This window comes from Sturnus vulgaris, chromosome 22 (assembly GCF_052056855.1).
Source record: "Sturnus vulgaris isolate bStuVul1 chromosome 22, bStuVul1.hap1, whole genome shotgun sequence".
Classification (NCBI taxonomy): Eukaryota; Metazoa; Chordata; class Aves; order Passeriformes; family Sturnidae; genus Sturnus; species Sturnus vulgaris.
The window spans coordinates 8,603,686-8,624,029 of record NC_142264.1 but is presented as its reverse complement, the minus strand read 5'-3'; the positions used below and the strand labels follow the sequence as shown (position 1 = coordinate 8,624,029).

At 63.2% G+C, this 20,344-nt stretch overlaps 2 protein-coding genes across 4 annotated transcripts in view; both read right to left on the bottom strand.

The window, feature by feature from the left end:
* Positions 1–8: 8 nt before the first annotated feature.
* On the bottom strand, positions 9–14,973 carry AKNA (AT-hook transcription factor). 2 transcript variants are annotated; one of them, XM_088177246.1, is made up of 22 exons: positions 14,835–14,973; positions 9,858–10,129; positions 8,809–9,746; positions 8,307–8,381; positions 7,657–7,816; positions 7,367–7,524; positions 6,888–6,947; positions 6,678–6,778; positions 6,335–6,593; positions 6,126–6,253; positions 5,872–6,045; positions 5,493–5,700; positions 5,296–5,402; positions 4,900–5,126; positions 4,530–4,716; positions 4,103–4,276; positions 3,840–3,943; positions 3,526–3,672; positions 3,336–3,437; positions 2,748–2,873; positions 2,359–2,518; positions 9–2,076 (listed from the first exon to the last, which is right to left on the bottom strand). In XM_088177246.1, the coding sequence occupies exons 2-22, from the start codon at positions 10,015–10,017 to the stop codon at positions 1,800–1,802; spliced, it is 4,032 nt and encodes a 1,343-aa protein (XP_088033372.1). In that variant the 5' UTR covers positions 10,018–10,129; positions 14,835–14,973; the 3' UTR covers positions 9–1,799. The 2 variants fall into 2 exon arrangements, with proteins under 2 accessions (XP_088033372.1, XP_088033374.1); XM_088177248.1 differs by having other exon boundaries at positions 2,359–2,515.
* A 646-nt stretch (positions 14,974–15,619) lies between these two features.
* WHRN (whirlin) overlaps positions 15,620–20,344 on the bottom strand; it is a 48,558-nt gene continuing 43,833 nt past the window's right edge. For both annotated transcript variants that reach the window (XM_014881104.2, XM_088177358.1), the window contains 4 exons: positions 19,710–20,289; positions 17,615–17,793; positions 16,850–16,972; positions 15,620–16,286 (listed from right to left, as the gene is read on the bottom strand). In XM_014881104.2, coding sequence (XP_014736590.1) covers positions 16,104–16,286; positions 16,850–16,972; positions 17,615–17,793; positions 19,710–20,289 — 1,065 coding nt within the window. In that variant the 3' untranslated portion in view covers positions 15,620–16,103. The remainder of the gene's footprint in view (positions 16,287–16,849; positions 16,973–17,614; positions 17,794–19,709; positions 20,290–20,344) is intronic.

Genomic DNA, 20,344 nt, shown 5'->3' with positions numbered 1-20,344 from the left:
CACACGAGTCGTCCAACCGCATTTATTTCCTTCAAAAATAGGTGATTTCTTCGTACAAAATACCACCCCAGTGGCTCTGCTGGGCGTTAAAAAATAGGGGATAAGGAAAAAAACCCCATCATTTGGTCCTGGGTACTGCATTTGGGATAATTAACCACATTTTCCACACGCTCACATCATGCCCTGGCTGGGCTGGGGGGGTCACAGCTTCCAGCTTGGGGCATGGGCATGAGCAGAGGCAACCAGAGACACATAAAACCTCTTTAAAATCCCCCAAACTTCTTTAAAATCTCCCAAACCAGCCGTCTCACCCAAAAAAAGGAGGAGGGGACAGCCCCATTCCCAACCCCTCTGGGCTCATGTTTAGGATCAGGCTCAGGGGGAGCTTGGAAGGCTCCAGACCTGAGTCACTCACTGATCCCCCCCTCCAAATGTGGATATTTGTACAACAAATAAAAGCAAAAATAAATACATTTGACACTGGCACTTCAGGTAGGTCCTACAGATAAACACAGGCTGAGGTGCTGGGGTGGAGCTGGGGTTTGGCTGGAGCATCCCAGGAAAAGCTGCCCCAAGCACATCCTTTTCCCTAAAAAATAGGCATTCACTCCTTAGAAACCCAGCTGGGAGGAACAGGGGATCCACAGACCCTGCTTTGGTCTCAGCAGGTGACTTCTCCTCTCTCAGCCCAGATTCCCTGACTATCTCAGGGGGAAAACCTCAAATCCTTCATTTCATTTTCTGCCTGGGATCCAGGGATAACCAGAAAAACCCCACAAATGCCCTAAAGGTTGTGCTGGAAATGCAAACCAGAATATTTCTATATATGTATCTGTAGAAAGATATATCTATAGAATCAGATACAGATCTGCACATACACAGATCTATTCATATCTGTCTCTCTAGATATAGATATATAACTAAATATAGATATGCCCATATCTAGATATATCCATTTATAGATACACATATATCACACACACATAACAGATCATCAACCAACACTCAAAAGAGTGATTCAGCTGCTTACTAGCTAAAAAATTCACATAAAAACACACAAAAAAAAAGTTTCCCCAGGGAGGATCCTGCTGGGTTCAAGTCCAAGGGCAGAGGGCACAGGGCACAGCCCCCTGGAGAGGGCTGGGAAAGGGGGGAGGAATAGGGAATCCCAGGGAATCCCAGGGAATCCCAGGGATCTCTGCCCACACAGGCACAGAGGTAAACACAGCTGCCAAGGGGGCTCGACCCACACGGGGTCAGAGGATCCCCAGAAGTGCTCAGGGTGGGGTGGCACTGCCCTGGGGGACACAGGGCCACCCCCTTGGTGGCAGGGAATGATGCTGCGGAATGATGGAGACTTCTGCCCTCCCCTTCCCCCCTCCTGCAGCTTGGGGGGGGGGGGTGCTAAAAATGGACAGACAGACGGACAAAGCCATGCGGGAACCGCAGGGAGAGCGGGAAGGGGGTGGGGGCCAGGGCAGGACCTCCAGGAGACACCTCCAGCCCTGCTGCCCCAGATTTGGCAGGGAGCACCCAGGGCAGGGATGCTGAGGGGCCCGTCCTCCTCCTCCTGCTGCTGCTCCTGGTGGCAGGGAGGGTTTGGGGCTGCCAGTGGCAGGGTTTGGGGAAGCCAGACGAGGGATTGGGGGTGCCAGTGGCAGGGTTTGGGGATGCCATAGGCAGGGTTTGGAAGTACCAGTGGCAGGGAGGGTTTAGAGGTGCCAGCAGGAGGGTTTGGAATTGCCATCAGGAGGGTTTGGAGGTGCCATCAGGAGGGTTTGGAGGTGCCAGCGGGTCCCTCAGAAGAGGCAGGAGCCCCGTGGGCCCCGTGCCCGGCCCAGCTCTGCGGCCAGTGCCCGGCTCATGCGGCTCGTGGTCAGCCTCACGCTCTGGGCAGCCTCCACAGCCCGGCTCAGTGACCAGTTCAGCTCCTCCAGCTCCTCCAGGTCCAGGCTCAGGCAGGGGTGGTGGCCCTGGGGCCGGGGGGGACGCTCTGCCCGCCGGGACCCCGCAGTGACACCGAGGGGGACCCCGGCCAGGGCTGGGGCTGAGGTAGGAACTGCTGGGGAGCAGAAGCTGGGAAGGAGAAGGGACAGGGGCTCAGTGCTGCTCACTGGCTGTGCCTCCCCCAGGGCTCTGTGCCCCTACCCCTCCTTATTTCCATCCCTCTTCCCATCTCCTCCATGCCCACCCCCTCCCCACAGCCCACCCCCAGAGGAGCTGGTGGCCCTGTCACCCCATTGCCATGGGCACACCAGAGGATTCCTGGGGTGGATCCAGCCTCTCCTGGAATCCCCCTGCACCCCCTGGGTGTTGCTGACCCCCCTGAGCCCCCTCCCAGCCCCAGGGCATCCTTACAGCACGGAGGGCACGTAAGGCACAACGGGGACGGGTGCCAGGCAGACGGTGGCAGTGGTGGCAGCAGGGGTGGCTGCCAAGTACCAAATTCCGGGGTGCTCCGACTTCTCAGCTCCAGTGTGGGGACCTGGGGGACAGGAGCCACCAGGGCCACGCTCTGCTGCAGGGAGCAAGGTGGTTAGGTGTCCCCAGGGGGGTTAGGTGTCCCCAGGGGTGCCCATCGAGTGGCAGCCCCAGGTGCCATCACCCCCTGTGCCACCCTGGGCAGCCACTGCTGGGTGGGAACAGTCCCCAGGCATTGTCAGGGGGCTGAGGTTGTTCCTTGTCCCACCACCCAGCCCCCAGGCAGGGAGGAGCAGTGCCAGGCACGTGTCACCCTTGTCACCCACCGTGCGTGGCTCTGTCCCCGCTGCCCGGCGCAGAGGGGCCCGTGGGTGCCCGGCAGGTGGGGCAGGACGGTCTCCTCGGGGTGCTGTGCTGGGGCTGCCGGGGGGCATCACCTCCCCCAGAGCCAGCTGTGGAGAGAGGAAATCGGGAATGTTCCCGGCAGAGCCAGCCAGGGATGTTTGGGAAGAGCTGAGTGGTTTGGGGGGGCTGATGAGATGGCGGGGGTGGTTCCCTGCAGGGAAAGGGGGGTCTGCAAAGGTGGGCTCTGCACTGGCACCTGGGACAGGGCTGGGGACAGGTGACACTGCTCCCAGTTACACCAGGAACCCCAGAGAATCCCAGGGAATCCCAGGAATTTCTGCACACACAGGCACAGATGCCAAGCGGGGCTTGACCTGTGCAGGACCCACACGAGGTCAGGGCATCCCCAGAGCTGCCCAGGTTGCTCCCTTTAGGGGACAGTGGGAAGAGCCTCAGGCCATGAGGAAAGGGTTTGTTTGCTCCCTAAGCCTCTGCAGTTAATTAATTAAGGTCATTAGCAGCTGTTAGAGATGGTAAGGAAGGCTGGAAGGGGCTGGGGAGCCACTCACCTGATGCCGTCCTGTCCCTGCGACATCGGGGACACCCCGAGGTGCCCGGCTCTTCTCGGGGTGCCGGGGTGGCCCGTGGTGTCCCTGCCTCGTACCGTGTCCCTGCCAAACCCCAGCGTGAGCGTGGCCAGCGTCCCCAAGCTGAGGGTGGCCGCCTTCATCCCCACCACCGACCGCCACCAGCACGTACCTGTGTACTGTCCCCGAAATGTCACCGCCCCTGGGGGCTGCCCAAGGCTCTTCCGCAGGGCCGGGGGAGCCCGGGGCCCGGCAGGGGCCGGCTCTGACTCGGAGGACAGGGAAGCGGGCTGGGATCCGCGGGGACCGAGCTCCAGACCTGCAGGACCCACGCTGGGCTGAGCACTGAGGGGTCCATGGGACCACCAGGACCTGGTCCCCACGGTCCTGCAGCCCCTGAACATCCCGCTGCCTTTGAGGAGAGCAAGTGGTGTGCAGGGAGGAGCGTGTCCCCTCTGTCCCCACCCCGGGGGGGTCCCCACTTACCGAGGTCCAGCTCCTGCCTGTCCCGGGGCAGCGATGCCGACCTCTCCCTCCGCGGGGATGTGACCCCGGGGGCCACCCTGCCCCGCACCGCGGGGCTCGGGTCCCTGCAGAGGGGACAGAAACGCTGCCACCACCTCCACCCACCAGGCTGGCAGTCCCCTCCAGCCAAACTCCCCCCTGGCCACAGCAGAGCTGGGGACAGGCTGAGCATGGGGGTGTCCCCACGCTGCCCCCCACACCCTCCAGGCCCCCCTGCCACCTACCCCGAGGGTGCTGCGTCCTGAGGGGACAATGGTCCGCTGGTCACGGGCTGCCTCCTGCCCGGGGTGACACGGGGAGCGGCTTTTCCCTCGGGATAGCTGCGGGAGCGGCGCAGGCTCTCCTCCAGCCTCCGCCGCAGCCGCCACACCTCGTCCTGCAGCTCCCGGATGGCCTGGCTGCCCCAGGACAGATGTCACCGTGAGGGGGGGGCTGATGCCAGCAGGGACCCTCGCAGTGCTGGGTGCCCTGGGGGAGCACCAGCAACCCCCACCCAGATCCCCCACACCGGCACGCAGCAGCTGTGACACCCCCCAAAACAAAGCCTGGGGCTGGGCTGGCATCCAGTGGCCAGTGGGTGCCTTTGGGGGGTCCCCGTGTCCCCCAGGGGGGTCTGGCCTGGTTTGGGGGGGTGGGGACACAGCCACTCACTCGCGCTCCAGACGGGAGCCCAGCAGGTCACAGTGAGCCGGGTCGAGGGACGGCAGGTCGGGGGACAGGAGGGTGGGGGACGGCGTGTCGGGGGATGGCAAGGGGCTGGTTGGGCTCCTGGCCATGGCTGGGGGGTGGCCACCGGCGCTGGCACAGCTCCTGTCTCCCACCTCCGAGTCCGTGTGAGCTGGGGAGGAGGGGGGCACAGCGATCAGAGAGCAGCCACGGGGACACAGCTCCCTCCGGGGAGGGTGACACCAGCACACCGGTGACACCAGCACCACAAGGAGCTCTGGGAATCCCATAAACCAGAGCCACAGAGCCAGGGCTCCCCCAGATCTCTGTCCCTCGCCACGTCCTGTGTACTCACTGCCATCATCGGGGTCCGGCCCCACCTCGCTGCCCGCGCTCTCGGCCCAGCGAGGGGGGGAGCTGCTCTGGGAGGGGCTGCTGGGGGGCAGCCGGGGCCCCCCTGTGCCCCCCGGCGGGTAAATGCCCATCAGTGCTGTCTCGGAGGGAAGCGGGCTCGTCTCTCTCTTCAGTGGGGCACGGAGGGTGCTGGGGATGGCGATGGAAGGTCCCAGCGAGCCCGGAGTCCTGGGGAAGGGACGGGTCACCCCTGGCCACGGGCACTCTGCACACATCCAGCCCCTCCAGAACCCTGCTCCCCACACCCTCAGCGCCTGTCCCGCAATCCCTGCCCCTCTTCAATCCTCCAAATCCCGCAGGCAGAGCCCAATTCCAGCCGGCAGGAGCAAGGCCGTACCCTGGGCCGGGGGGAAGGTGCTCGGGGGTGTGCACGGGGGGGGACACCCTGCTGGCCTCCGAGCCCACGAAGCCGCTGTCGGTCTCTGGGGACACGATGCGCTGCTCCTGCAGAGGCACCGAGAGAGCAGGATCGGTGCCCAGTACCCCGGGGGGCTCTGGGGTGCTCTCAGGTGGGGACCCACGGTCCTCACTCACCTTGTGGGTCCCGTGCTGGGTGGCAGTGCTGCCTGTCCCGCTGCTGCGGAGGGACAGGGGCACCCGGGGTGGCCCAGGGACCTCCAGGGGGGGCTTGGCAGAGGCTGGCGGCTCCTCAGCAGTGTCAGGGGAGGGGTGGCCCCGTGTCTCCCCCAGGTTTGGGGGTCCTCTGGGGGGAAGCGTCGCAGCTCTTCTCTGCGGGAGGTGCCTGTGGGGAGGGGATGGAGCAGGAATGATGGGGCAGAGCAATCTCAGACATGGGGAAATGTCCTGGTCCAGCTCTCCCATGGAGGCTGTTAACTCTGAGGTAAAACTGGAGACCTGATGTCAAAACTCCTGCTCACCCCTGCCCGGGTACTGGACCTCCCACAGCACTTACAGAGGCAAGGTCTCAAGGCTGGGCCGCTCCTCGAGTGACCGTGTCCTGCAGGGGACCCTGCTGGGACCACCGTCCCCCGCGGTGGGGGCATCCACCTCCTCCTGGGACCCGCTCTCCGCCAGGCTCAGCTGCTCCAGGCTCAGCGACTCCGGCAAGGACTTGAAGTGCTTGTACCTGGGGAGACCCGCGGGCAGGAGCGGGTGGGTTTGGGGACATGCTCCGTGTCCCCCCTGCTCCGCTGTGAGGGTACTCACTGCTCCAGCAGGTCCCCAAAATCCTCCTCCGCTCGGTGCTGCTTGTGCCAGAGGGGCCAGGGCAGCCCCTCTGCCACCCCCTCAGGGTCCCCTGCTGTCCCCCGGTGACTCTCCACCAGCGCAGGGCTCTGCGGGGACAGCGATGGGGTTGAGAGAGGCAGCCCCCCATCAATGCAGTGGGGTGGGGAACCTTTGCACCCCCAGCTCACCTCGGGGTGCGGGGAGTGGGCGGCCGGCGGTGGGGACGGGGCTGGGGGGCAGCGGGGCTGCGTGGGGGGCTGAGAGAGGGACTGAGGGAGGGGGTGAGAGAGGGACTGAGGGAGGGGGTGAGAGAGGGACTGAGGGAGGGACTGAGGGAGGGACTGAGGGAGGGACTGAGGGAGGGGCTGCCGCCTGGCCCCCGGCTCCAGCCGCTCCTTCAGCCCCTCCAGGCGCAGCCCCAGGCGGTAAATCTCCCCTTCCACTGCCCTGCAAGACACCAGCCATCAGTGCGGGGGGACAGCGGCCCCCGGGGGCTCTGGGGAGGGGGTGGCAGAGGGATCGAGCACGCACCGGTCAGGGTCAAACCCTCCCGCAGCCTCCGGGAGCTGCTGCCGGCACCGCAGGTATTCCCGCTCCAGCGCATCCTGCGCGTCCTTCAGCATCCTCATCCTCTGCGGCACAAGGGTGCGGGGTCCGAGCCTGTCCACTGCAACCCGGGCACCGCCACCCCCCGTGCTCCTGCCGCCTCCCCGGCTGGGCTCCGGGAAGGGGCTGACACACCTGGAGCTGTTCCGAGAGTGTTGGGGTCCCTGCACGCATCCAGCTTTCGAAGGATTCCACCTGGACGGGATTGTACGGGCTGAGCTCCCTCCGCACCCCCTAGACCCTCCCCCATATGAAGCACCCCTAAACTGCAGCCCCCTCCCCAGCCTTTCTTCCTTCTCAGCACCCCACAACACTCCCCCTCCCCACAGCCCCCTCCTGCAGCATCTCCCCAACCCCTCCAACCCAGACCCCCTCAGCAGTTGCCCCAGCACCCTCTGCAGCGCTTCCCCAGCCTATCCCTAGAGTCCCCTCCAGAACTCCCCCAAAATCCCCGCTGCCCCACCCCTGCAGCCCCCAAAGCACTCTCCCCAAAAGAACTTCTCCATGCAGCCCCCCCGAAGCCCCCCTCCTCACAGCCCCCAGCACTCCCCTCTACAGCTCCCCTTTCCTGCATCTCTCCATGCCCCAGCCCCCCATCAGCCCCCCATCCTCACCTGTGCCTGCAGTCTGCGGCTCTGCCCCGCCAGTGCCCGGGTGAACCGGGGCCCGGGGCAGCAGCACGGCCCGGGACAGGTGGGGCAGCTCCCCCCGAGCAGAGGAGGGGACCGAGGTTGGGGTGAACCCCCCCGCTCTGACGGTCCGGGGGCTGCAGCTGCGAGAACACACGAGGACAAGTGACACACAGCACCGGTGACACCGGCGTGCAGAAGGGGATGTGGGGGAGCATCCCCCCAGAACCGGAGCAGGAGGGCGGTGAGCCGGGCAGGGCACAGGACCAACACACCTGTACCTGGCGAGGCCGGGGCTGTGGCCGGGGCTGCGGCCATGCCGAGAGCCGCAGTCCGTGCCTGCGGGATGCTGAGGGTCATCACCCGGCTCCCGGTGGCCACGGTGCCCATGGCGAGGCTGCGGCTGGGCTGTGGCGGGTCGGAGAACAGGCTCACCTGGGCAGGGAGAGCGGGTTTGGGCAGGCAGCCTGAACCCCGACCCACCCTCCGTGCCCCCGGGCACCCTGCAGCACCTCACGGGCACGGCAGGCGGGTGGGGTGAAGGTGGGGACACCCGTGCGGGGGTCGGTTGGCACAGCCCTGCCTCAGTTTCCCCACCCACGCGGTGGTGCAGGGCGGGAGGTGGCAGAGGTGACACGGGGACGCGCTTCCGCCCGTGGCCCTGCCATTTCAGGGACGTGCTCCGCCACCCCGGGGACAATCCGGCACAGCCACCACCTGGCACCGAGGGGACCCTGCCAGGCGAGCTCCCCAGGTTGATGTGGGCTCTGCGGTGACCTCAACCCCCCCCTCCCTGGGCTGGGACAGCTCAACCACAGCTCCCCGGGAGGAGAAAGAAGAGGAGGGCCAGGGGAGGAAGACACAACAAATAACCTCAGGGCTTGGGGAGCAGAGTGGGGAACCCCCCCCAGGCATCCCCACTCACCCTGGCGCCCAGGCGCAGCTGGTCGATGGTGTTCTCAGCCTCGGCGTACTTGGTCAGCAGCTTGTGGTAATCGTCCTGCGGGGAGGGGACACTGAGGGTGACAGCACCCGGCACGGGGGATGCCCCAGGGGTGGGTGCTAAAAGGGGGAGGCAGCTCTGGGTGGTGACAGGAGGCCCATGGGTGGGGTGCAGAAACGCCCTCTCCAAAACACCCGACCCATCCGTGCAGATGTGGCCCTCTCTGCTCTGCGTGCGGAGAGCTCCCTCTCCTCCCAGGGGGACAAACATCCTGAGGGTGACAAGCTTTGGAGGGGTGACCGCCATCCCGGGGGGACATGAGCATCCTGGGTCCAGCCTCAGCACTGCCCACATTCCTGATCCTTCCCTCCTCGACAGCTCCATGAAGGGGTGACCAGCACCAAACCCCCATCGGTGTCCCAGGGACAGTGGCACCCCCATTCCCCTGGTCTCTCTGGCTGAGCCGGGGGGAGCTGGGCGTTACCTGCAGCTGCTGCACCAGCGCCGTGGCTTGTCTGGGAGACCTCAACTCCTGCGGCAGCCCGGCAGTGCTGGGGGGCTGCGGGGACGCCCCCTCCCCGCTGCTCAGCAGCACCTCCCGGACGATTTCGGCCGGGGATTTGAAGCCGATGGGGCCGCCGGGGCCGCGGGGGCGGGCGGGCAGCACCCGTCCCCGGGGGGGGCGGTAGCTCTGGCCGAACTTCACCCGCGCCTCCACCTTGGACAGGTCGGGCAGGGGGTGGTTGAGGCGCCCTCGGCCGTACTGGGTGCCCTCGGTGCCCGTTCCCGAGGGATCCCTCGTCCCCTTGCCACCCGTTCGCCTCCGGGGGCTCAGGGACCGCGACTGCCGGGCAAGCTTGGAGGGCACCGCTGCGGGCGCTGCTTTCTTGGGCACTCGGGATCTGTCGTGCCCTTGGGGTGCCGGGGGATCTCCAGCGCCCTGGGGCTGCCTGGTGGGTGCCAAACCAGCGGTGCGGGGGGCTGGCATCCCTGTGCCAGCTGTCTGGGGCTCGGGGACACGCTCGGGGCTGGGGTCACTGGGGGAGATGTGCAGGGGGAGGCTCGGTCTCGGGGTCCACTCCTGCCTGTGCCCCTCGATGGTGTCCCCGGCCGTGCCCCAGCCCCGGTGCTGGCGCGACGGGGTTGCAGGGCCAGGGCTGGTGTCCGACAGCCCTGAGGTGTCCCCGCCGTCCGTGCTGCAGCCCCGGGGCTGGCAGAGAGCCCGGCCGTCCCTCAGCGCCTGGGGGCTGCCGCTGGAGCCCGAGCCCAGCTCGGGGTAGGGCTCCCCATCGCTCTCTGCCCCCCAGGGCCCCTCGTCCCCCACGGAGCTGCCCCGCTCCTCGTCCTCCTCGGCCGGGTCCTGCCGCGGCTGCCAGCGCCCCTCGTCTGCCGGGGACCCCTCCTCCAGCTCCTCACTGTCACCTGCAAAACAGCGGCACCGCGGGGCTGTCGCCACCCAGACCCAGCCGGTGTCCCCTGCCCACCTCGTAGCCCCTGGGACGTTTGGGACCACCCATTTTGGGCAGGACTCACCCCACGGTGGGCTCCTGGCACCCTCCCCCAGGCCGATGACCCCATCCTCGTCCATCCGCCTTTCAAAGTCGTCTTCTTCCTCCTCCTCCTCCTCCTCCTCGCCCTGCCAGCGCGTCAGCTCTGTTTGTGTCCAGCGCAGCCATGGTGCCGGGCTGGCCATGGCCGCGGGCGCGCCGGCCCCGTCACTTGTGTCGCTTCATGGCCCGGCGGCGGTGGCGGCGGGCTGGGGACCTGCTTGTCGCGAATGTAGGTCACAGCATCGCCGCCGCGTCCTGGGGGGGCCGGGGGAGAGGGAGGGATGCTCAGCGGGACATGCTGGGCTCTGTTTGAGGTGTTTCCCCCGCGCTGGCTGGGTCTTCCCTGCGCCCCAAATCCCGGGACAAGAGCAATCCCCGAGGACGAGGGGGGACACTCTCGGATCAGACCCCCCTGCTCTGTGTCCCACCACGAAGCTGGAGCTGCCACATCTCTCCCAGCACCTCAGGGCCACCCCAAAATGTTTGTCCCCCAGCCCATGCTGGCACCCTGTAGATGTCACCCCAGCTGGGCAGCCACACCCTGGGGACCACCAGCAGTGCTGGGGAGGCAGGAGCACCGCAAAGACCCCTCTGGATGTGGGGGCTGACAGTGAGAGGGATCACAGCAGAGACCTGACACACAAATTCCACTGATGGTCCCAAAGCATGAGCTCTCCCCTCACCCCCACGAGGGGTTTTCAACAGCAGCTGGAGAAACGCCGGATGTCAAAACCCCAAATGTGGGGTGTGGCAAGAAAGGCCACGGGGTTTTCCAACCAATGCCCCCTCTGCTGGATTTGAGCCCCATAAACCCAAAGTTTGGCCTGGGGGGCCAAACCAGGCACCACCAGCCCCATGCAGGGGACACTCACCCTGTACCAGCAGCCCCAGACATCCCCATCACCGTGACCCCATGGGGAGTCCTTCGGGAGCACCCCGAAACCTTCCTGTGCCTGTGGGGCAGCCTCCTTTTGCAGAAGGAGGAAATGATGTTTCCTGAAAGTTTGCAGGTGGCCACAAAAGTTTTAACCCCATCCGGCCCTGCGCAGTGGGGGCTGAACCCTCCTCCCACAGCATTTTCCATCAAAACCTTTATTTTTTAATCCAGTTCAGAGCAAAATGCTGTAGGAAAGGAGAGGAGTGAGATCCCTGGGACCATCAGCAGTTGGTCCAAAAAACATCAGCATGAGGACCTTCCAGGAGACCTAAAATTAAGCTTTAAAACGCCAAAATTCAGCCAGGTGGATCCCATCCGTGGAAATTTCCCCAGATTCCCACAGGGAGGGTCCAGCTGGTCCCATCCTGGGATGCTGCTCACAATCCCAGGGATGCTGTGGCTGTACCCAGGAGCTGTGACCTGTCTTGGCACATTCACAGGCAGCCAATTAAGCTAGCTTGTTACTGTGTAATTAGTGGCACGCAGAGGACAGCTTGACAAGCTAATAAAACCACAGCGCAGTCCCTGGAGTGGCTGCTCTTAGCCAGAGGGTGCTGTGGTGATTTAGGGGTGCTGTGGTGATTTTGGGGTGCTGCTGGCTCCGGGATGGTGGTGATGAGGAGTAAACCTATCCATGGCACCCACGTGCTCTGGGAAAAGTCCTCTCATCACTCCCAAGCCTCAGATCTGCAAATTCCTTGGGTATTTGTGAGGTTTGAGGTTATTTTCCAGCACCACTTACATCATCCTTGCATCAGCCTTGCTCCTAACCCTGCCTGCATCCTTGGGGCATTCCAGGCAGGAGCAAACCCCAAAGCATCCCTTAGGGTCTTGAAAACCTCCTGGAGGGTTTGCATGAGGTTTTCCCCCCACACACCGAGGGGATAACTCCATTCTCCACACCTGGAGATGCTCCACAGCTTCTCCTGCCCCCGGCAAGGACGGGGCTGCCCATGGGATTCTTCAAGACTCTGAGCTACTGAAACCGAAGAGGGATTTTGGCTTTAGCTCCTCCCTGAGCTGGGATGTTTCCAGCCCCAAACCCTTACACATAACCCAGAGATCCCCACCAAAGTGCCTCCCATCCCACCTCGAGCCCTGCAGGATCCCAGAGAGACGAGGAGCCCCAAACACCACGCCCAGGATTCCCAGAGGGAGAGTACTGGGTGAAAGGAGCCTGGGGGTTCTCTTCTCTTGGGATAAAGGGGGTTAAAACATTCCCAACCCATTACTGATGTTTCTTTAACCTCATCCCGGGCAAGGGATGGGGATTTTGCATCTCTTGAAGGAGGCCATGCCTAACCCACATGCCCCTGGCTGTCACCCCATTTCTGAGCAGTGGTGCCCACATGCCCAGCCCACAGCAGCTGCAGTCTGCAGGATCCACTTCCAAACCCAGCCACATTTACTGCTTTCCCAGAAAGTCCCTCTGCTGATGGTCATGGTGACAAGAGTGAAAAAGCTCAGATTCTTTTCCCCCCTCTAAGCGATTTTTTCGCTGTTCTGGGAGCACAGAGAAGCTTGAAAAATGATGTGGCTTCGTGCTCAGCAGCCACAAATCAAACAAAAACAATCCCAAATGTGTGTGCAGAAATACATCCATATATTTTCATTTTCCTCTTTGAAAGCCAGGATTTTTGCAACAGGCAACTGAAAACAGAGCTAAAAAAGAAATTTAAAAGCCTCAGCTAGAAAACCCTCAACTCTGCTCTGCCCCAGCCCCTCAACCCCTCTCCCACCCTACAAATCCCAGCCAGGGCTGTCCCAAATTGAGGCTCGGGGTGGAGGTGCTCAGCCGAGGGAGGGATGTCCCAGCAGTGCTGCCAGGTCTCTGTCTGTCCCTGCCCTGGGTTCCAATCCCCTGATCCTTTCTGCAGGCAGCGATCCCATCCCTATCCCACTCCCGGCCCTGCAGGAAAGACGGAGGTGTGGGGCTGAGCCCGCCCAGCTCATTACAGTGTGTGGGGCAGGGAAGCAGCAGCCGTCAAGGCCAGCACGAAGCCATCGTGGCTCCTGGGTTTATCAGTGGTGACAGCAGAGGAGACAGGAGCATCCTCCGCCCCAGGGCTCGCTCGGTGACAGGGAAGGGGGGGACAGGGCTGCTGTCACTCTGCCTTCACTGCCTTGTCAACCCCGGGCAGAGCAGGGGGATGGGGGGGCTCTAAACCCCACACCTCCATCCCCACATCCTCTGAGTGATGTGGAATTACCCTCCTTCCCTCTGTCCCAAAAATCGCTTGTCTGGGACGCGTTAAAGCCCCCCCTGCACATCCGTGCCCGACTGGGATGCAGGGGGGGCTTAACCTCCGCCCCAGGCAAGGGATGGATATTTTGCATCTCTTTTAGGGAGGTTTGAAGGGGACCAGAACGGCCTCGGGCTGAAACTTGGCAAGGGATGTCTGCGCTCCAGGAGGGAGAAATTCCTGGTGTATAAACCCTTTTTTAAAGCCCACAGAGCCCCGTTTTTATAGCCATGAAAGAAGGCAGAGAAGCGGAAACGCTGCGTTCTTAGTTTGCATTATTTCCTACTAGAACAAGGGCGGGACCATCACAGCGAGGAAGAGCCTGACAAACCTCCGTCGTCTTTGAAAGCACACGCCTGTCACCATCACTCCAAAGCCCACGTGTCACCCCAATTCCAGTGGCTGGGGGGGGCTACGTCCCCCCCAGCCCCCCATACTGGCACAGTCCCATGGAGAGGCACCAAACCCCCTTGGAAATGCCATTTTTCCATCACTCGCGCCGAAACAAAGCCCACGGCAGGACAGCTCCTCTTTCCCACTCCCTCCCTGGCACACGGACCCTCCTGCCCCGGCCGGGGACACCCCGGGTGCACCCCCAGGGCTGAACCCCAGACACCCGCAGGGCTGGATGTCCCTAATGCCCTGAAGGACAGCCTTAATCCCCGTCTGGAGAGCGCTGCCGCTGTCCCCGAGCCGCAGCCGGTGGCACTGAGATCCCTGCTTAGCACAGGGTAGCGAGAGGCGGCGGGGACACGGCAGGGCAGCTGGCCCCGGTGATTGTGCAGGGGTGAACCAGCCACAGCTGCTCTGGGCACCCTGTGCCACGGCCCCGACCTCTCACAACAAAGATTTTCTCTCCAATATCCCATCTAACCCCGCTCTTTGTCAGTTTGAAGCCATTCCCTGTGTCCTGTCCCTCCATCCCTTGTTCCCAGTCCCTCTCCAGCTGTCCTGGAGCTCCTTTAGGCACTGGGAGCGTCTCTGAGCTCTCCCTGAAGCTGTTTCATCCTCAGCTCTCCCAGCCTGAACGGACAGTGCCCGCCCTGCCGCGCTCTCCGGCTGCCCTTGAACTTTAAGAGGTGATTTAAGTCTTGCCCGGAGGGTACCGAAAGGCTGCGGCTGAGCACGGGACACCCGCGGGCACCCACGGGCTGCCAGGAACACGGCTGTCCTTTAAATAAAACGCGGAACTGAAGCTGAACTTGCTCGGAGGAGCCGCCGGCAGCTCCCGGCCCCGCAGCCTCGGCCGAGCCCCGGCCGTGCCTCCGAGCCGCCTCCGCAGCCCCTGACGAAACTCTGCCGGAATCCTCCGGCCCCGGCGGGGAGGAGGCACCGCCACAAGAAAAGTTACGACAAGTTTCCTCGGGGCCACGACAGCTGGGATGGCGTGGAGAGGACACGCCTCGGCCAGGAGCGGCGTGTCCCGCATCCTCCCGCCGTGTCCCATGTCCTCGGCCGCAGGGACCCCGCCTGGGCTGGGGGATCCCCCGCTCCCGGAGCCCAAGCAGCTCCTGGCTGCGAGACAGCCCTGCCCGAGCCGGGCTCAGCAGAGCCGGCAGCTCTGGATGCGGCCCCGGGATGGGGCCCGCGGGCTCTGTCTCCAGCTGTGCCTCCAGCTGTGCCTCCGGCGGCGCCCCGAGGGCCCTCTCCTTCCTTCCAGCTGCAGCAGGCGGCTTGCAGGGAGCAGCCGAGCCATTCCCGGCTCCCCCGGGCACAGCTGGGGCACATCTGGCCCGAGGGCAACGCTGGAGAGGCGCCCCCAGCCCCGCGCGCTGCCCACCTGTAGGGAGGGCCCGGCCGGCGCCTCCTCGGCCGGCGCTGGGCGGCTCCGGTCCCGATCCCGATCCCAGTCCCGGTTGTGATCCGATCCCGGTCCCGGTGCTGGCCCCGGTCCCGATCCAGCCCGGCCCGGCCCCGCCGGACAAAAGCGCGGCCCGCGGCGCCAGGGGGCGGGGCCTCCCCTCATTAGCATACCCGCGGCACTCAGCCAATCCGTGTATGGGGTGGGAGGGCGTTAGCATAAACCCCGCCCACCCTTCATTTGCATATCCCGCCACTGGTGGCCAATCAGAGCAGCGGCTGACGGGACCTCATTGGCATAATTTATGCAGCGCGGGCACCCCCTGGCGGAGCGCTGCCCATGGATGGGATGGGATGGGATGGGATGGGATGGGATGGGATGGGATGGGATGGGATGGGATGGGATGGGATGGGATGGGATGGGATGGGATGGGATGGGATGGGATGGGATGGGATGGGATCCAGGGGATGGGATCCAGGGGATGGGATCCAGGGGATGGGATCCAGGGGATGGGATGGGATGGGATCCAGGGGATCCAGGGGATGGGATCCATGGCATGGCATGGCATGGCATGGCATGGCATGGCATGGCATGGCATGGCATGGCATGGCATGGCATGGGGCTGACACAGACCATCCCCTCCCTACCCACCACCACCACCACTGCACTCCCACCCATCCTGCCAGCCCTGGGAAACTCCCAGGATATTAAGGAAAATATCCCTGCCCCTTCCTACCCCCTCATCCCAGCCCCAAAGCACAGCCTTTTTTCTACCCTGATAGATTTATTGAAAAATTAAAAGCACAAGCTCTGTATATATAAATACGACGACATTGCCAGCGATTTACAAGGCCTCCAGTTTCTCTCTCTGCATCCCCACCCACCTGGGCACCTTGGGGACCACCCAAGGGAGCAGCAACCCCCCAAAACTCCTTCCAGGGGCCCACTTGCTGTGTGTGTGGCACTCAAACGACAGCAGGGACACCCAGACTGCGCTGTCCTCCTGTCCCACTCTCAGGCTGGCCGAGGGGAAAGGATGTTCCCTACCCCAGAGAGGACAGGGACGGAGACTGTAAGGGATGTGCCCGTTCTCAGCCTGCCCTATGCGAGGCAGTGGGGACATTTGGGGACAAGCTGGGGGTGTCTGCGCGTGCGGGGTGGCGCGGCCGGCGAGGGGAACGCTGCTGTCACAGCTCGGAGCCATCCTTCATCCCCATCCGAGTGCTCCCCATCCGCCAAACCCCGCTCCTAAAGGGCCACGTTGAATTCTGTGACCAGGAAATCGATGTAGTCCTTTTCCTTCAGCTTAAAGGCCTCGGCGATGATGCGGGCGGCTTCCCGGTGCTCTTTTCCTCGCAGCCCTGTGCCGTTCACCTCCAAAATGACGTGTCCCACCTTCAGCTTCCCGCAGTTGTGTGCCGAGCCCCCCCGCTGCAGGAGAGAGAGGGGTCAGCTCATGTTCCCACCACTCCCTGAATCAACCAGGGGGAAAAAAATCTTCGTATCTGACATGATGGATGTGAAATATTTCACTTTTTGGGGAGAGGGGATGAATTTGGCTTCTCCCCTGCTTCCTCGTGGAGCGTGACGCCAGCTGGGATGGCCAAGAATAACCAAGGCAGAGTCCGCTCTGCTTTTTTTTTTTGCTGCAAATAACTTGAGTTTTGCCCCAAGTAAACGGCAAACAGGGAGACGGCTCCAGAGGGCTCAATTCCCTGGCTCCCATCCACCATTCCCCCCTCCTCAATCCTCTGTCTGGCAGTTTCCAGACATCTGGAGACAGCAGCCAAGCTTTCAGGACTGCCCTGATCCTTTCAGAGATGTCTGGAGCAAACAGCTGGCTCCCAGGAGGGGTGTTCTGGGATGGGATCATCCACGGGACACAGACGTGGTCTGGGGAGGTGCGAGGCTGTGGGGAGGGGACAAACCCCCAAAATCTCCCTGGCCAGGGCTCAAGGGCTTTCCCAGGGTGCCCAGGGAGGAGAGGGATGTACCTGGATGGTGACGATGCGGGGCAGCGGCTGCCGCGTGTTCGCGCCGCCCTCGATGGCGATGCCCAAGGTGGGAGCGCTCTTGGACACCCGGATCAGACACGACGTGGGCTCCAGGAGCCCTGGCTGTGGGGACAGATGGTAGCACTGCCAAGGGGGCCTGGACACCGTGTGCCAGCTGTGCTCCCTCGGCCAGGACCCCACAGCAGGCAGGGACATGCTGGCTGCCCCCACAGAGGGACAGGCACAGCCTGCAGTTGACATCTAAAATCTAAATTCTAAAATCTGACTCCTGACATCTAAAATCCCAACTCTGGGTGAGTCTGGAAGGGTTTGGGAAGGAGCAGAGCAGCTTTCTGCCTGCCTGCCTGTGTCCCTCAGCCTCAGTACTATCAGAAACCCTCTAAGTTATATCTGATACCCACTGCCACCTTCTTTTTCGAGCAACAGGTGACTTCACTCATGTGGCTTGTGCATGCGCCTTTAGAGCCAGAAATTCTCCTATGCTCCAGGTAGCTGATTGCTGGAGCTGGGAGGGGTGAGATTTACCCAGGACAGAGTGAATCAGCCCTAGAGTGCCCCTCTCAGCCACTCCTGACCCCTTTCTCAGCCCCACAGAGAGCTCGGCAGAAAGGATAACTATGCCAGCTGAGCACGGACACGTGGCTGCTGCCTGCGGGCAGAGGGAGTGGAACGGGCTGGCCGAGGCAGGGGGGCACAGCCCCAGGTACCCCCTCCCACACAGAGCAGCACCCCAGCCCCCCTCACCGGCTTGGAGGCCCCTTCTGCCGCCCCCTCGCTCCTCGTGGCCTCCTTGAGGCTCCGGCTTTTCCCGGCGCCTGGCTGCCGGCTCTTGTCCTTGCCGCTCGTCTCGACCTCCCCGATGTCCACCCCGCTGTCCTCGCTGAGGGTCTGCCCGCTGTCCGACAGCTGGGAGAGCGTGGAGGCTGGGGAGACACGCGGCGTTAGCGGGCGGGCAGCGCCAGGGCCGGGCTGGCCGAGCGCCCACGGGGCACGGGCGAGGGCAGCTCCACTCCAGGGCTGGGCATTCCCTGGCATTCACACCGGGGCTGCAGAGCAAGGCTCCCAAGCTGAGCCCTCCAGGACCATGGAATTGCTTAGGTGGGAAAAGCCCTCTCAGATCATCGAGTCCAACCACAAGAGCAGCACTGCCAAGGCCACTTCGAAATCATGTCCCCAAGTGCCACATCTACACGGCTTTAAAATTCTATCAGGGATCTCCTGAAATTCTTTCATAGGATCTCCACCACTGCCCCAGGAAGCCTCTCCCAATGCCTGACCACTCCTTCAGTGAAGAGATTTCCCCAATACCTGAAGCTCCCCTGGTACAGCTTGAGGTCATTTCCTCTTGTCCTGTCCCTGTTTCCTGGGAGAAAGGATTGACCCCAACCTCCCTGCACCCTCCTGTAAGAACAGCAGAGCTGTGCACACAGCAAGCATCAAGAGACAAGTGGCCTCAAACTCTGGTCTGGAATCCAACCCAGATCCCAAACTGGGATGGAGGGAGAGAGTGATGAATTCAGGGATCCTGCTAGAGGCCAGTTTATGCAGCCCATGCTCCCTAAGCAGGTCTGGGAGGAGACAGGGACGAAGCCAAGCGGGGGGGTGCTGCCATGTAGGAGCTTTCAGCCGTTTGAGGATGAGGCTGGAGATGTCAGCAGCAGCAGTCGAGGCTGGAGGGGCGCTGCCGCTGACCCGCGTTAACCTGCGGCACGGGCCGGCTGCAGTGACGGCACCGCGCCACACGAGGGCGACATTGCCACTCCCGTCCGTCCCGCAGCTCCGGGATCCCCGGGATCGTCCGGGATCCCCGGGATCGTCCTGGACCCCCGAGATCGCCCTGGACTCCTGGGATTCCCCTGAATCCCCCTGGACCTCCAGGATTCCCCTGGATCCCCCTGGATCTCCGTGATTGCCTTGGACCCCCTGGATCCCTCTGGATTCCCGGGATTTCCCTGGAGCCCCGGGATTCCCCTGAATCCCCAGGAACCCCCTTGACCCCCGAGACTCTTCTGGACCCCCGGGATTCCCCTGGACCTCTGGGATTCCCCTTGATCCCACTTCTCTCTCCATCTCTGAGAGACCCCCTCTTAATCCCCCTTTTCTCTCCGAGGATCCCGGGATTCCCCTGGGGCCTCTCTTCCGTCTCCACCTCTGAGAGCCCCCCTGGATCCCCATTCCCTCTCCATTTCCGGGACCCCTTGGGACCCCTCACACTGCTCCCTCTCCACCACTTCTTTTTCCTGGGATAAATGTGACTCCCGAGCTGAGTGTGGGCACAATTAGAAGTTTTTTTTTTCTCCTCCAAAAGACACAGTTAACGGGAAAAGACCAGAATTATTTCTGGTCCTTGAGATCACAGAATCGCCTGGGTTGGAAGGAGGGGTCTTAAAGTTCATCCCATCCCACTCCCTGCCATGGGCAGGGACACCTTCCACTAGAGAGAGCCCCATCCAACCTGGCCTTGGGCACTGCCAGGGATCCAGGGACAGCCACAGCTGCTCTGGGCACCCTGTGCCAGGGCCTGCCCACCCTGCCAGGGAACAATTCCTGCCCAATATCCCATCCAGCCCTGCCCTCTGTGTCCTATACCTCCATCCCTTGTCCCCAGTCCCTCTCCAGCTCTCCTGGAGCCCCTTTAGGCACTGACAGGGGCTCTGAGCTCTCCCTGGAGTCTGTCCAGGTGAACACCCCCAGCTCCCTCAGTCTCCATAGGAGAGATGCTCCAACCTTTGGATCATGAGATCCAAATCGAACCCTTGAGATCTGTGTCCTGTCCCATTTATCCCTCTCTGAACACCCCAGGGATGTTTTTTTTCCCAGCTGCTGAGGTGACACCCACCTCTGGCCTGGGGCAGGGGCCTCACTTCGTTGACGTCGGGCTCGCTGTTGGGCTGGTGCACCTCCACCATGATGAAATGCTGGTTGGCCACGGCCTGGGGGCTGCCCTTGTCCGGGGGAGGGGGCGCGGGGTGCGCGGGCGGGGGAGGAGGGGTGGGGGACGGGGGGCTCTGGAGCCCCTCTGGGGATGGGCTCTTGAGCCTGGTGGGGGACTGCACCCTGGGGAAGGGCCCGATGGGGTGCTGGCTGAGCAGGGAGAGCTGGGGGTCCCTGCGGGAGCCGTGCAGGGACGGGGAGATGGTGGCGTAGATGGCGCTGGGGGCAGAATCCTCGGTGGACGTGGAGGCCGTGGAGGTGACGCTGACCGTGTCCTTCTCGGGGGGGTTGGCAGGGGGAGAGGGGTTTCGGGGGGCCACGAAGAAAAGGCCGGACTGGGAGGACTCGGAGGAGGGGCGCTTGGGTTTGTCCTTCCCCGGGAGCCGGTGCTGGGCAGAGGAGGGCTCCAGGGTCTGGGGGGCTGATGGAGGAGGAGGAGGAGGCTTGAAGTTGGGTGGTTCCTCTGGGAAGGAGGAGAGATCATCCTGCCAAAGCAAGCACAGTTGGTAGGACGCCATGCCCAGCTCAGTGCACCTGCAT